The sequence below is a fragment of the Vigna unguiculata genome, chromosome 3 (assembly GCF_037176805.1).
Source record: "Vigna unguiculata cultivar grain cowpea cultivar isolate G323 ecotype 2 chromosome 3, ASM3717680v1, whole genome shotgun sequence".
NCBI classification, from domain to species: Eukaryota; Viridiplantae; Streptophyta; class Magnoliopsida; order Fabales; family Fabaceae; genus Vigna; species Vigna unguiculata.
In genome coordinates this window covers 64,944,070-64,960,046 of record NC_140794.1, presented here as the reverse complement: position 1 = coordinate 64,960,046, position 15,977 = coordinate 64,944,070, and the positions used below count along the sequence as shown (strand labels likewise).

The 15,977-nt window shown below is 28.1% G+C and overlaps 2 protein-coding genes across 6 annotated transcripts; one reads left to right on the top strand and one right to left on the bottom strand.

The window, feature by feature from the left end:
* The first annotated feature begins 1,698 nt into the window (after nt 1-1,698).
* LOC114179153 (ribosomal RNA processing-like protein) lies at nt 1,699-5,181 on the top strand. Of its 5 annotated transcripts, XM_085671531.1 has the most exons (3): nt 1,699-3,431; nt 4,118-4,277; nt 4,936-5,181. In XM_085671531.1, exons 1-2 carry the CDS (start codon nt 1,838-1,840, stop codon nt 4,258-4,260), a joined length of 1,737 nt encoding a protein of 578 aa, XP_085527657.1. In that variant the 5' UTR covers nt 1,699-1,837; the 3' UTR covers nt 4,261-4,277; nt 4,936-5,181. The 5 variants fall into 5 exon arrangements, with proteins under 5 accessions (XP_085527657.1, XP_027921188.1, XP_085527658.1 ...); XM_028065387.2 differs by lacking the exons at nt 4,118-4,277; nt 4,936-5,181 and adding an exon at nt 3,783-4,111 and having other exon boundaries at nt 1,700-3,238; XM_085671532.1 differs by lacking the exons at nt 4,118-4,277; nt 4,936-5,181 and adding an exon at nt 3,783-4,111 and having other exon boundaries at nt 1,700-3,431.
* Nucleotides 5,182-7,060: 1,879 nt separating this feature from the next.
* LOC114179154 (putative xyloglucan endotransglucosylase/hydrolase protein 23) lies at nt 7,061-8,691 on the bottom strand. The gene is made up of 3 exons (XM_028065389.2): nt 8,306-8,691; nt 7,930-8,123; nt 7,061-7,685 (listed from the first exon to the last, which is right to left on the bottom strand). Exons 1-3 carry the CDS (start codon nt 8,564-8,566, stop codon nt 7,289-7,291), a joined length of 852 nt encoding a protein of 283 aa, XP_027921190.1. The 5' UTR covers nt 8,567-8,691; the 3' UTR covers nt 7,061-7,288.
* Nucleotides 8,692-15,977: the final 7,286 nt, after the last annotated feature.

The window sequence follows — 15,977 nt, the reverse complement described above, 5'->3', positions numbered from 1 at the left end:
CATATTGTACCTATAAATAGGACTCGTCCTATCAGTAATGAGACATACATAAAAACAGAAGTTGCTCCCTACTCTCTCATTCTCTATTCTTCCTCTCCTTTGTCTCTCTTATTACCTTTATTTTATAACAAAAAATTATTATAAAAATTTGAGGTTGTTTGAATCGAGGAAAAAATATGATGATTTGAGAATATATGAGTGGAAAGTAAGTTTATGTATAATGTGATAGATAAATTTTAATAAAATTTTATTTTTAGTAGATTAAATTGTATGATTTACATTTTACACTATGAAAAATAATATTAAAATAAAGAAAAAAAAATTAAATTAAAAAATAATAGTTTATTAATATATGTTAATAACTTGAAATAATTTATTAATATTTTCAATAATAATTTGAAATGATTTATAATATACACTATTTAATTTAATAAACAAAAAATATCTTAGTTCTATTTAAATTTATTTCATTTTATATAATTTATTTATTTTAAAAGAATTACATATAACATATTACAAAACCATATTTATATTAATTTGTATTTCTCAATAATAATAAATAATAATAATAATATAATTATTATAATAATAACATTATTGTAGTTATTTTTTAAAAAATAAATATTAATTATATATAATAATATTATAATATATATATATATATATATTAATTATATGAATATTACAATAATCATATATATTATAATTTTATATATATATATATATATATATATATATATATATATATATATATATATATATATATCATAACATTTAATGAAACCATACGTGCCATGATAAAAAACTTTAAAGAAAAAAAATCTCAAGAATATTTTTTATTTTTCTTTCAATGTTTACATGTTTCATTTCATTTATATTTATGGTATTTCAATTCCATTTATTTATCATTATATACCTTTAACTTTAAAAAAATTAATCTTATAACATTATTTTATTTTATTTTTTATATTTAAATGTTTCATTATTAAATATTATTTAAAATATTTTAAAATTATTTTCTTAATATAATAACTTGAATCTATTATACTTTAATCTATATAAATATACAATAAACGTTTATGTCAAATAACTCTTTTATCTCAATTAAATTTTTATTAATTATAAATCTATATTTTTAATTTAAAGCAGAATTTTCCGACTAACTTTTTACTTTTTACCAATAATAATAAATTTTAATTTTGTATTAACATAGTGTATATTTTAATATTTAATAAATAATTAAATTATAATTAATAAAATTTGAAACTATTACTTTATTTTTTTTTAAATTGGGCTTTCTAATGAAATTTTTAAATATTTCATTTTTTTGTGATGAAGAATTAAAATGCAATATAATTTTTTTCCTTCTTTATATCGATCATTATGAATAATAATAATTTATACTAAAAAATAAATTAAATAACGTCAATGAATATCGATTTACATTAAATGCTTTATTTTATTATTATTTATGTTTTTTAATTTAATTCAATATTTTAAAATATTTTTATTCATTAAATCCTTATTTTTCAGATTTGGAAAAAGGAAAAATCAAATCGAAACTCGGTTTTGAGATAACTGAATTTCGACCTATGAAACCGAATTCTAAACCCGTCAACTTTGATGAGTAAAATAGAATTGAGTTTAATTAGGTAAGTTGTTTTTTTTTTTAAATATTTCAGAAAAAAAAAATCTGAAAATCACAATTCAGTCCCGCATTCAGATTGTTAAAACCCGCAGCGGGCTGCTACCACCGTACCTGTTAGGGTTTTGTTAAAAGAAGTCGAAAGGCGTTGCGACGGTGAACGCAGCAGCAACTAGGGTTTGTGTGTTGGGAATGGAGGAAGAGCATGCATCCCAGGTGGGTCGGTCTCTGATCAAGCAGCTTGCGTGCTGCAACAAAACCACCAGAGAGAAAACCCTTCGCCTCCTCCTCAAATCGTGGCTTCCTTCGCAGTCCCAACCCCTCTCAAACGACGACGCCAAGAAGCTATGGAAGGGTCTTTTCTACTGCATGTGGCACTCCGACAAGCCCCTCGTCCAAGCCGACCTCGTCGATCGCTTGTCGTCTCTTCTCCTGTCCCTCCACCTCCCTCTCTCCGTCCAGTACTTTTCCATCTTCCTTCTCACCATGCGCCGCGAGTGGTCCGGAATCGATGCTCTGCGACTCGACAAGTTCTACCTTCTCATCCGCAGGTTCGTCTCCAAGTTCTTCTCTCTACTGAAAACCAATTCCTGGGATCTGCAACTTGTGGAGAGCTTAATGGGTGTTTTCGATGAGGGGACTCTCTCCGCTCAGGAGAATAAGGCCCACGGGAACGGTGTTAATTACCACATTGCCACTGTTTTTCTTGAGGAGCTTCGCCCTTTTCTACCGCTCAAGCAGCAGGTTCTGGAAGTGCTGTTGAAGCCTTTTATTTCCGCTTTGGGGAGGGTCCACGATAAGGTGTTGGTGGGGAAGATTAGGTCTGGGGTGTTTGATTTGTTGCTTAAGAATGGGAAGGCGTTGTTGGGGGTTAAGAAGAGCGGGGGCGAGGTTGTTGACTCTAGTGACGAGGTTGTCGTTCTTGGAACTGTTGCCTTGACTATGGGGTTTTCCGGGAGGTTATATGAAATGGGTTCTTCTGCTGAGTGCTGGCAGGGAAATAGGAAGGTGCTGTATGCGCTGCATTCTGAGTTTTTGAAGTTGGAGAAGGAGGCTGTGAAATTGGGGGTTGAGTTTTCGATTCCTGATGTTGTTGATGAAGAGGAAGTGCCAGAATTGGTTCCACTAGGGCCCGCAGAGGTTGTTGGTAATGGTGAGGTGTTGAAAAAGTGTGAGAAGGATAAGGAGGTGAGTGTTAATGGTGGCGAGAGTACGGAGAGGAGGAGGAAGAAGAAGAAGAAGGGTGATTCGTCTGATCTCGCTAGTGCTGAGCAGAGTGGGAAGGAGAATGTGGCTAGTGAGAATGGTGATAATGCTAATGATGGAAACGCGATGGTGTTCAGTGAGACTGTGATTGCTAACCTGCAAAAGCAGTTTGAGAAAGTGGCTGAGGAGACGGGTTTGGATGAAGAAGAAGCTGCGAGTGTGTCTGATTCGCCTGAGGTTGTGTCTCCTACCGGAAAAACTGTGTCTAAGAAGAGGAAGAGGACAAAGAGTTTGAAAGGGAAGGCCTCCCAGGATTCTGCTGATTTGAATGGCGTTGTTGGTAAAGAGAGTGCCGTGGCAAAGAGTGGAGAAAAGAGTGCAAAGAAGGTAAGATTTTCGATGAAAAATAACTTGGTGTGGAAACCACACAGTCCTTTACCTCCTCAGAGTTTGAGGTTGCCTCCCTCTGCGACACCCAGAGGAAGTGCACTCAAAAAGGGTGTGCCTCCTGGTCCCATCAGGGAGATGCCACCTCCTACCAAAAAGCAAAAAATGAAGAAGGCCAGGAAGGCAATTAAAGGTGTTTCTCCATCTGTCAAACGCCTGAAGAAATTAAAACTGCGTGCTGCATGAATGATTTGTTTTCCTGAACCTTGTTAGGGTGTTATGTTTCCATGTCCTGTTTGTCATACAGTTTTAGTTATTGTTATGAAATTTTTGGAAGTTTATTGTGATAATTCATTTCTACTGCATCAATTGAAAAGCAATTTGACTTGTAGTTTTTAAGTGACTGTATTTATCCACAGCTCATTGCTATGATGTGATGAAACAACTTTTAAATGCTTGATGATTGCCTTGTGTGGCTGAAAAGATAATTTTGAGGATATGATTCCTTGAACATTTCCTCAAATTCCTCGCCCTTGAATTGTAGGACTGTCTTCATATAGGAGTTTCAACTAATACTGAGACATCACTGTGCTATATTTGAGAAGTGTGATAGGTTTATTCATTTCAAACCATCACAATGAATCTCTAAAGCTACTTCTTTTAGAACTCAAGCTTTGTTGGTGCCAATTTGTAAGATATTGGTAGCAAGTACTGAATTTGCCTTTCTTTGGATAATGAAAAGAAGGCTTGTGAGTTTTGTATCAGCAGTAGGTGTACCTGCTGATATTTTAAGGTGGATAAGAAGTTGAGAACGATGGTTCATTGTTTTGCACTGTGTTGGAGTCATTAGAGTGATACCTCACTTCTGGTTATTAACAGGCAAGTCTATAGGTTCTTTGACATTGGCGGTGCACTGGTACCATGATGACAATCAACCCGTTCACACCTCGCGTGATGTGTTAAGAAAACAGGGGAGGAATACTAGGGCGTTATGGAACTGCGGTACTCAAGCCTCCTGGTGAATTTTTGAGACATTTTTGTGAGTTAATTTTGCTATTCTTTTATATGCTTTTCTAAGTCTGTTTGTGTATATAGTACAGATAGGCCATAGTAGGGAAAAATATATACTTTTTGGGTTTTCGGTGCAATAGAACATGAAGATTTTGACGCAATAAAAGCTTATATCAATTACTTTCGATTCTCTATCGTTGTTCTAGGACTATTGTTTTATATAAAATTTTCAGTGTCGAGCTCAATGACCCCTTTATTCTCGTTTAGTTCGTTGTGTTGGTTTTATGGTGGGTGAAAATAAGATCATGTTTATATGAAACTAGTACTTTTTCTTTTCCATAAAATAAAACTAGTATTTTTTGTTATGTATACCCTCTTGAAGAATTGCAAGTGTTATATTGATTTCATCGTCAAAGTAGGAGTATGGATGCTTTCTTTGGGAAAGTCATTCTTTTACATTCGCGTGAAAATTGTTGAATTTCTTTGCGAGTTAATTTAACAGCGTGATGAATATAGAGTTCACCTTCGAATCATATGATTGGATAAGGTTTCGATTTCAAGGGCTATTGTTTTTCGTTTTTCCCTTTTCCGTTTAGGGGTTGGGGTGGGTTGATTAACTTGTGATTGTGATGACAGCTCATTACCGCAAAATGGGTTTCATGGTACTTTATTTTGTTATGGTGCAGAAAATGAATGATCTTGACGCAAGCAAATTGACATCAAAGTGGAGTCACTTTCCAAACATTTAATTCAATTACAGTACCTAATATAAGGTTGTCAATAGTGTATTTTTTTATCCATTTTCAATAATAAGTTGGTATATATTTTTAATAATCTTTTACTAGTTTATAATTTTTCTCTTAATAATAAACACTATAAACAAACATTTAGTTAATAATAATACAAATTAATTAAATAATTTTACTTACAAAGCTATCTTGTCATATCTTGTTTTTTTTTTTCATTAGAATATGGTTGAATTTATATGTAATGCATTTTATGGAATTGATTTAAATTAGGATACGATGTATTTTGATGAAATTAAATTCTATTTTAACCTGAGCTATTGACTGTCAGAAAAATTAGTTAAATTTGAATTCATCTTTTCCTAAAATTTGTGCAAAATATATATTTTATGTGGGATAGATCTTATTTAAATTTCGTATTACATGATATCTCTAGTGATAAGACTCGTATCTTGAATTTATAATCGTGACTCTTGCAGTAGAATAAGAGTTACTACTTTTAAATGTTAATTTAATTAATTACAATAAGTAATTATAATTTAGGGATTAGATATTCATGTTTTGGATGCAATATTATTAGAGCAGAACAGACGTGAAATAGTGATAAACAGCTACTTTCTCGATATTGTTGAGTTCCTCTAACAACTTGTCACTTCACACTCACTTTCAACCTCTCATTCAACCATACTAGTGGAGCACAAAATTTATAAAAAAAGGAACAATGACTTTTATTATAAATAAATTAAATTATAAAATGATATATTCCATAAAAAATACGTTGAAGAATCTATACCAAATATACCAAACAGGAGGCAGAAGCACCTGGATGGTATATATATATATATATATATATATATATATATATATATATATATGATAAATTAAAATTATATCAAATTGAACGATTTTAATTTATATTATAATATATTAAAGTCATATCAAGTCGATATAACTTTTACATATATTATAATAAACTAAAATCATACTAAATTAACACGATTTTAATTAAACTTAAAATAAAATTACACATAACTAATTTTATACCAATCTTTAAAATTACACATTTTCATAACTTTGAAGTCAAAATTATATCATTTTTGTACATTTACCCGAAAGGAACATGACATATTAAATTATTCTATAAAAAATTAATATAGACAATTATTTCGGGATAAGTAATTAATTTAGTCCTATATGTATTGATATTTTTTTCTTAATTATGGTAAAAATGAAAAAAAAAAAATTGGTTGAACTCATGATTGAGATAATACATGTTGGCTTTTATTAATTGTTATGTCTGCTTGTTAAGGAAAAAAATTAATCAAGAAGTTTAAATAAAACTAATATAATTATTAATTTTTTATACTAAAATATGTAATATTGTTCTTATATGAAATATTTTTGTGATTGTTGTATTAACTTATTTATCCTTTATTTTATTACGTTGTTTAACAGGTTAGATTATTTAGCACCTTTATTATTTATCTCATATTATTTTACATATTTTATGGTATAAAAAACTATTTCTATTATAATTGCATAGTTTCAAAAGCCTTTTCATTAGAATATAATTTTATGAAATAAAAATTTTCGATGGTCAATGTTTACGACATTTACTGAATTGGTAATTTAAACAGGACAATGACATTTTGACAACTTTATCTTATAATATAATGTATCATTTTTTAAGTAATTTTAAAATATTGAGAACGAGAAAATTAAGAAATGAAAAATCATTTAAAAGATGCTACCTAAGATTATAAGAGAAAATTATCAAAATTTAGTAGTCAAAAAATATTTTTTTTTAAACAATTGAACAAAAACAAAGACACGGAGAGAAGAAATTCCCACCAGCTAAGGCTTTTATTAAATCAACATTAATCTAGATTTTTATTGACCCAGCAAAAACATCAAATTTATTTTTTTTAAAGTATGACCGAGTGAACATAACTTTCCTATTTGAATTCATCTGAAATTTATTATTCTTTTATATTATGATCAGGAACATTCTGTTTTCTGTTTTTTCTTATATTTTTATTTAACCTTTGACCACTGGAGGAACAAATAACCAAAACGCAACCTTAATCTATTCTTTTAATCTGTAATTCTCCAACAAATTTATGATAACCAAAATTACAACGAATCTCATTTGCACACTATTTCACAGACAATAGAATGCATATTGAAGTATAAACCAGAGGACTCAACGGTGTTTTTACTAATTTACACAAAACATGAAAAAAAATTGAACTCGCGAGGTGTGAAAGGTTTATGATATGAAAAAGTTTTGTTCTCATGCGATTGTGCATTCAGGTGGAAGACCTTGTGGGAAACGCTTGGTATCAGTGCAGTAGTTGTATATCATGTAGTTCTTTTGCACCCACTGAATTCTGGCTTGCCCTGTTGCATCCATTGATTGCTTCATCCATGATTGGTTTGATGATGGATTGTTAGATGAACAAGATGAGCCTGAAGAAGAAGTCCAAACACATGCTTCAGCATTGAAGTTCCTATAAGAGGCTGTGAATGGAGCTTGGCTCCAATCAGTTTTCACCAAGCCTCCCCTTGTGGCCCAGTCATCAGCATTCCAAAGACTTGAATATATCCTCATGGCTTGGGTTTTGGGAAAAGAAACACCTTTTGATTCAAGATTCTTGAATTCCCTTATGGGTGTCCCATCCACAGAGAATCTAACAAAAGAATAACAAGAAAAGGTTAATCATAAAGTTATTACAGACATCTTCTGGTTTTTGCTTATATAGCTTCTCAAACAGATAGTAAGTTTTTTAAAAACTACATCGAACAACAGTTTTGTTTTTGATTCTCAAATTAAAAGTAAGGTTTTAGTTTACATGTTTTTTGTCACATTATAGATACTGAATTCAATGGTTGAAGTAGGGCATAAAGAGAGAAAAGAGGTATGCATGTATTTACATGATGCTCTGAGGATTCCAAAGAATGGAATATGTGTGGAAGTCTTTGGTGGGGTCGAACCACAGATAGAATTGTTGTTCCCTGTTACCTTTCCCTTGTGTGAATACGTTTGTATGAAGAATATAAGGATCACCACTCAAGTTACCCAGAAATTCAAAATCTATCTCATCATGAACATTTCCAAGAGAAGATAACTGCAGCAATTACAAGCAAGTATATAGTTAATATCTTTCTATGTATAATACCAACTTTCACTGATCTCATGCAAAGTATTCAAAACATATAGATTAATTTTTCTTGTGGAAGCATTTGATGTGGTAAAACCAATAGAGTTATATTAACTGATGAAGAACAGCATGAAAGTTAGGACACTTACATAATAAGCTGTGACTGTGCCTGCAGAGTTACCAGGCACGAGCTTCAGCTGCATGTCAATTTTTCCAAACAAGTATTCATTCCTGGAACGAAATCCAGAGCCAGAGGCCTTGTCTAGGGACAGAGTGAGAAGTTCTCCATTGTTGAGGATTTTGGCACGAGCATCACCCCAAGTTATCTCAAAGTCTTGGTTGAAGTTACCAGCAGAGACCGCAACCACATAGCCTACGAAAAGAAGGGTAAGAAATATCTTATTTGTCATTCCAAGAAGTGGTGCCTAAGTTTGGTTTTAATTAATTTGGTTGGAAAATATTGAGCAAGAGAAAGAGAGGCACAAAAGGCCAAGAGAGAAGTATTTGGTGAGGGTGGTAGTAATGCATGCAAAGGTTTGAAAGTATATATAGGGAGTGCTTTTAAGGGGAAGCAATTATAGTGATTTGGGTTTTAGGAGGTGGTGGAAGTGGTTGGGAAAAAATTACAAACGTGTAGAGTGCAATAGGGTTGACTTGTCTTTGATGAGGGCTTGGTTCGTGTGGGACCATGACAGCTAATGAGGGGTGATATGTATATCTAGATGTTCTCGAATTATTTGGGTCCTAAATCCAAAGTTGTTTTTATTACTACTATATATATTCAATGTGCACTTGAAAACTTTGGTTTTCTAACCTCAAATCAAATGGCAGCTGTCTAGGTTATTGTGCTGGGGTTTTTTAGTTAATAGTTCCACAGAATCTACTAATTACTTGGTACTAATATTAAATAATGGTTCCTTTTCTGCCAGTTGGAAGAAGTGGTACTGTACTGCTGCCTCGATTAACACCTTTTTTATCTAACATCAAATTTGTTCGGATTTGGTGAGACTAATAACTTCATCCCAAAATCAGAATATACATGATTTCTCAGATACACAACTTTTGGCATCTCATTTCCCAAAATCAGACTAGCTAAGATTTCACAGGTAATTAACTAAGAAAAACAGTGGGTTTTGAAAACAGTTATTGGCAAGTGTGAAGAGGGTTATTCTTTTGGATGAACAGAGTTGTTGAATGGTGGATATTAATTAGGGTATAAAAGGAATCACTGGTGCATTATAGACTTTGGAGGTAATATATTTAAGAGGGTGGAGAAGGTAGAGAAATGAGTTGTTACTTGTTTAATCATTCAAGCTTTCTGCCAAAAATGGGTCTTTCGTGGGTCAAATGTTGCTTTCTTGCAGAGCTGGGTATGAAGGTAGTAATTTGTATTTATGAGAAGTGGAATATGGTATCCTCTTCCTTAGCCGAAGACCATTTACTTTTTCTCCGATGTTCTTGTTAAATTGTGATTTAATCAAGTTGTGTTTTCTCATTTTATCTTATCATGTACAAATTTCAAATGCTTACGTTTAAAATAGGATTAAATACGTTCTTGTGTTTCAATTTTTAGTAAAAATTGAAATTAATTTTTCTTAACAATTTTGAACCAATTTAGTCTCTTATATCTATAAATACGTAGATTTAGTCTTCTAAACTGATTTTATTTTATTTTTTAAATTTATTTGACGTTTCAAAATATTTAAGTGAACATGTGTTAAACAATGTAAACAAACTAAAATACTATAATGAGATGTGTTTGAAATGTCAAATAAACTTAATAAAATTTGGTTAAAAAAATTAAATCCACACATTTTAAGAGTTGAGGGACCAAATTGGTTCAAGATTTCCAAAAAGGACTAATATCAATTTTTACTAAAGATTGAAGGACTAAAAACATATTTAACCCTTTAAAATAAATATATTAGATAAACAAATAAAAAAACATAAGTTTACTTAGTTTGGTAAAACAACAGCACAAACAAACCTACTAAAAGAGTTATACTGTAATTTAAATATTTAAATATAATTACAATTGAGATTTATCAAATATACTCTTTTATACTAAATAGACTTGTTCATTTAAATAATTATGAATTATTATATACAATAAGATTGTTAATTTTAAAATATAAAGAAAAGTTGTATAGAAAAAATATATTTAAAATCAATGATCTTTTAATAATAATAGTAATATGAAAGTGAGTCCTTCAATTCATACAAGTTGAATTACTAAGGGCTAAGTTAAATTATAGATGGTTGTTGTTGGTGAATTACATATTCAATCACTTTCTACCCGTCTCAAACTTATTTAATCCACAATTTAAGTAAATCAGTTTCAATTTAACTTATAGTTGAAAATTTTAAATTTTTCTCAATTTAATTCTATTCAAATTCGAGATGTTTCATAAATTTGAACCTATTTTGACATATTTAAATAACTATTAATTGAATTTTAAATGTTTTAGTTTGAAATTTTATTTAAGCTTTTTATTCTTTTAAATAAGATCAAATACAAGTGACTTCATTATTTTTTATTACTCAATTTTAATAAAATTGGACAGAAATATTATGATAATATGACACTATTATTCAACCATTCAATCAACAAACTTTACTTTTTATAAAAAGATAATAATTTAACCACTGATAATAGTTATAGGAATATACTTTGATCCCTCCAAAATAAAAAAAGAAAATCCTAATAGGGAATTCGAATCACGTTTGAAATGGCAATAAAAAAATTGGTGCACAATTTCAAATGCATCGAATATGTACAGAAAAAAATGGGCAACATTAGGTTCTGGGACACTAATGGCATGGACCACAAGGAATAAATCTGAATTTTGTGCATCACATTCTCCATGCTTCTCAAAATAGTTTTTTAGTAAATAGTAATGACTTTTCTTTTCATTTCCTACATCATCATTTGCCTCTCCATACTATGCTTTTTCCCTTTCTTCCGAGGAAATGGTCATCTTTGCCGTTCTCACATGTCATAATCTCTTCTAACCATCTTCCTAATAAATAATTACCAATCAACTAATTAATAATTCCGCACCACTCTAGGCAAACCATCTACATTTAACATTACAATTTTCAAAACTAATATTTGAGATTACATAAATTTAAATTAACATGTCTGGAAAAGTTAAGAAAAGATTGAGATAATAAATAATTCTTAATTTAAAACATGTGATATATCTAAGAATGATTTTCATAATTTAAATATGATCTCATGGGAGTGTGAATATGTCTCGGTATTAGATGAGTAATTAATAAATAGATCATACTTTAATTTGATATAACTAACATTTAATTTGAGAAAGATAATTTTAATATTTGTTTAATAATTTTCTTTTTATTTATTTTCATAATTGTTTAATAATATTGTTTTTGCTTATTTTCCCTTTTACATATACAATCAAGATCATTACTATAAATTAATTCGTTTTACTTTATTTCGCTAACATTTCACTCGTAAAAAATGAATTGAACTAGTCTGTCGAAATAAGAATTATTAACTACTTTTGTTGATTCGTCCTACATAATGATTAGTCCACTTAAATAAACTCTAAAAAAATTATACAAATGTTGTAATAATAATTTTATTTTAATGGTCCACATTTTTAGTATTGTCTAAACTATATAGCAGTTAATCAATGTTAAACACAAACAAATAGAACTAACTTGGATATTAAATTATGAAATGAATGAATTACAAAGTAAAATAAAATAAACAAATTTCAATGACTTAGAGATTAAAATATGGTAAACTTTTAATTTGTGGGTATACGAATTGTGACTATCTAGGTCAATCTACCTTATTCCATTGTTGGCATGTACAAGTTGCGAGCCTGTGAGTTATGCAAGACACGTACCTAAACAAACTAGCATACTAGAATACTCACTTCATCCCACAATTTTTCTTGTTAGTTAACGGGTGAACCCGCATGATTTGTCTCATATATTATAAGAAAATCAGTAAATAGTAACTAATTTAGAAAAAACAAAAAGATAATTAGTGACTATATTAATTAAGTTAGACACTAATTTATAAACTAAAAACTATTAGTCTATAAAATAATCTCTGTAAGTAGTTAAAACGGCTAAAATCATGGTATGTTAGAGATAAATTAAGATTATGATTCACAAACTAATTATATATTTTTTTTCACAAGATAAATTATTTTAAATACTAATAATTTTCATTTTAGTATATTAAATATTAAAAATTAAATATTAGTCCCATTAATCAATTACTAATTATTTTTTATCTTTAAATTAATTATTATTTAATATTTTTTTAATGATATTATCATCGCTACAACCATTACAACTATGTAATCTTGTGTTCTACTTTCTTAATTTTCTGTCACAATGTCACTAATCAAGTTTTAGTTCTAACTTTTATTTTGAAATTAAAATATAATGGTTGTGACTTGAATTTATGATCCAATTTTCTTTTCCTTTACTATATTTTGGGGTTTAAAATTATGAATAAATGAGTCGTAAACTATTGTTCAGTAATATACCTCTAAAATTTGTAGTAAATATATATTTTCACTTAAACTTATTCATATTATACAAAAGAAATTGACAAAAATATTATGGGTCAATTGTTTTAAAAAACTATCCTTTACTTTTTTTACGCATAGGCTTCAATGAAATAAAAATTTCAAATTCAGTTTTGAATTAGAGATTTTAATTATTTTTTATGAGACTAAAAAATAAACGTTAACTTTGAGAGACTAAGTGAAAAATATATTTTTAAAATTAAAAACTAAAATTAAATTTGACCTAAATTTGAAGAATTTTAAAATGATATTTTTCCTAAAAATTTTAAAATATAAATTTTTAAGTCATTATTTAAGCTACACAAGTCATATTAACCTAAATATCATTGGCTGCGTTCTCAACACATAACACTGGCAGTGTTGAAGGATAAAGACAATATTTTCCAAAGTTAAGCGATTAAAATACAGTAATTTTCATTTAAAGCACTTGAAGGAAAAAAATAACCCAAAAGTAATTTCTTATAATTTGTAATTATTTTTTATACAAAGGTAAAGCAAATGACGTTTTCAAAAATAATATTAGGAACAGGTCACATAATTTGTCAAAAATGTTTTTTTTTTTAAAGTTCATTGTTTCTTTGTCTCTAAATTATAATGTATTTTTTTTTTCATTTCTATCTCAAATTTTAATCCTGTATTTATATTTAAGAAATTTATGAATGCAATTTCTTTTAGTAGTATTAGCTATTTTTTTGGGTAACAAACGATAAATCATGCTGACCTATTAAAATATTGACGGAAGATAATTTGTGAATTGCATCAACCTGATTAGTAGCATTGTCACATCTAACGTCGTTCAACAAACAAAATCTATATCCTTACATTTTATCAAGTATAAAATTTGATCGAATCAAAATTTAAGATAAAGATAACAATCAAAATCACTTTATAATTTAAGTATCAAAACATAATTAATAATTTTATTCATCTCCTTTTCAAAAGACTAACAAAATAGAAAAAAAAGCTTAAATAATTTATTGATCCCAATTTTTGTAAGCTTTATTTCGTTTGATCTTCATTTTTCGAAATGTTTAAAATCGTTATACTTTTTGTAAATTATGGTCAATTTGGTCCTTTTTACAAACGTCAATAATTGTCATGTGTCACTTCATGATTTTTTTAATTTTTAAATTTTTTTAATTTTAAAAATGTTGTCCTCATGTTACTAACACTGTCACGTGTCAAGTTAGTGTCACTTCCACATGTCAAGTTAGTGTCATTGCCACGTGTTGTGACTTATATTCAATTCAATCATAATTTTTGTTAATTTTTTTCAATTTAGTCTCAATTTTCGTTTTGTTTGTTCAAATTTGGTCAATTTTTAGTCCCAATTTTGTTACTCTCAAAATTGACCAAATTTAATATTTATATAAATGTTACACTGAAATTATTATTTTTATTAAAATTTAAATTTACACCAATAATTTTCCTTATCATTTTAAAAATAATAAAGAATTTTCCTTCTAATTTTAAAAATAATAAAGAACTTTCCTTCTAATTTTAAAAATAATTAAGACTTTTCCTTATCATTTAAAAAATAATGAAGAATTTTCTTTTAATTTTAAAAACAATGAAAAATTTATCCTCTAATTTTCAACCAACTTTAACAATATTTTTTACATGTAGCAAAAATCAAACATATATATATATATAATAATTTCCTTCCAAAATTATAGTTATGCTTGGTATAAAAATAATAAAAGAAATTTAAAAGAAATGTGAATTTTAATAAAAATAAAATTTTCAATGTAAAATTTATGTAAAAAGTAAAATTGGTCAATTTAGAGAGAGACAAAATTAGGATTGAATTGAACAAATAAAACGAAAATTTGAACTAAATTGAACAAAATTAACAAAAATTGGGACCAAATTGAATATAAGTCACGAAACACTGACACGTGGCAATGACATTAACTTGACATGTAACAGTGATATTGTCACGTGTTACAATGCTGACTTGACACGTGAACACCATTTTTAAATTAAAGAAAAAACTAAAAAAATCATGAAGTGACAGTGACAGTTACGGTTTACCTTCTGTTAACGACTTAAACGATGTTTGTAAAAAAATATTAAATTGACAATAATTTATAAAAATTATAACCATTTTAAATATTAGGACAAAAAAAAACAAACGAAACAAAGTTTATGAAAACTAAGACCAGTAAAATATTTAAGTCAAAAGAAAATAAAGAAATCAGAAAAATGAAATTACATAATACAATAAAAATATTTTTTTAATAGAAAACATAATAAAAGAAAAGCTTTTTTAAGTCAAATTGTCGGTGCTTCAATGTACACAATTTTAAATATTGATTTTATTTTATTTTTGTTTTTAATTGTATAATAAATAATTGCATACTGTCAATATCAAATGAAGAGTGAGTCAATTTTGTTTGTTAATTAGGTCTTACTTGGATATTAACATTATCTGTAAAAGAATAGTTGGAGTTTGGAGTTTTGTTCTTGTGATCAAGTTGGGTAGTCTATTCCATCATAACCTTATAAAAAGATAAGTCTCCCACTCCAACTTTCTAAATAGAAAAACATCATAGATTCGATTCAGAGACATCGTCATTGGTTGCTATCACAAATATTGCTGTCTTCCATTTAGAACACACATGTTTTTACTCATTAATCTCACCCAACAAAAACATGACATATGTTATAATTCTTCAATTAAAATCAAGAATAATTTATATATTTTTTATTATTTTTATTAAGTGACTATTAGAAATAAATCTGGTATAAAAATTTCAGACTTTAATTTAGATACAACAAGTTTATTTAGACGATAAATAAGGAAATTTCAAATTATATATTGCTATAAACTTCATGTTTAATGTTAAGTAAGATATTTGGAACTGAGTTATATTTAAAATTTAAAATTTATTTCTTAATAATATATTAAAATCATAAATTATCATTTATTTTATCTAGATTTTTATTATTTGTTGGATCTATTGTATTATTTATTATTGGATCGTTATCAAATCAAACATTAATATTTAGTCTCACACATAAATATTAAAAATCCTGTACCAATTAGAAATAAGAGGTCATAATACATAAATAAATACAAATTTCACTTTACATATTAGTTTTATGAGATTAAATTATATTTAAAATTCATTTTTTAATAATTTAAAATGCAAATATCTTATGTAGTTAAAACAACAAATAATTTAACTTTTATTGTTTACTTGATGAAAAAATGGTAGCTATAATGTATTAGATTCACTTT

Bases quoted from the DNA above. Each gene is read 5' to 3' on its own strand.
- LOC114179153 (XM_085671531.1), top strand. From the start codon at position 1,838: ATGGAGGAAGAGCATGCATCCCAGGTGGGTCGGTCTCTGATCAAGCAG. The intron at 3,432-4,117 runs GTGTTTCTCCAT...GGTTATTAACAG, and splicing joins GGCCAGGAAGGCAATTAAAG to GCAAGTCTATAGGTTCTTTG.
- LOC114179154 (XM_028065389.2), bottom strand. From the start codon at position 8,566: ATGACAAATAAGATATTTCTTACCCTTCTTTTCGTAGGCTATGTGGTT. The intron at 8,124-8,305 runs GTAAGTGTCCTA...TAATTGCTGCAG, and splicing joins GCACAGTCACAGCTTATTAT to TTATCTTCTCTTGGAAATGT. The intron at 7,686-7,929 runs GTAAATACATGC...TTCTTTTGTTAG, and splicing joins TGGAATCCTCAGAGCATCAT to ATTCTCTGTGGATGGGACAC.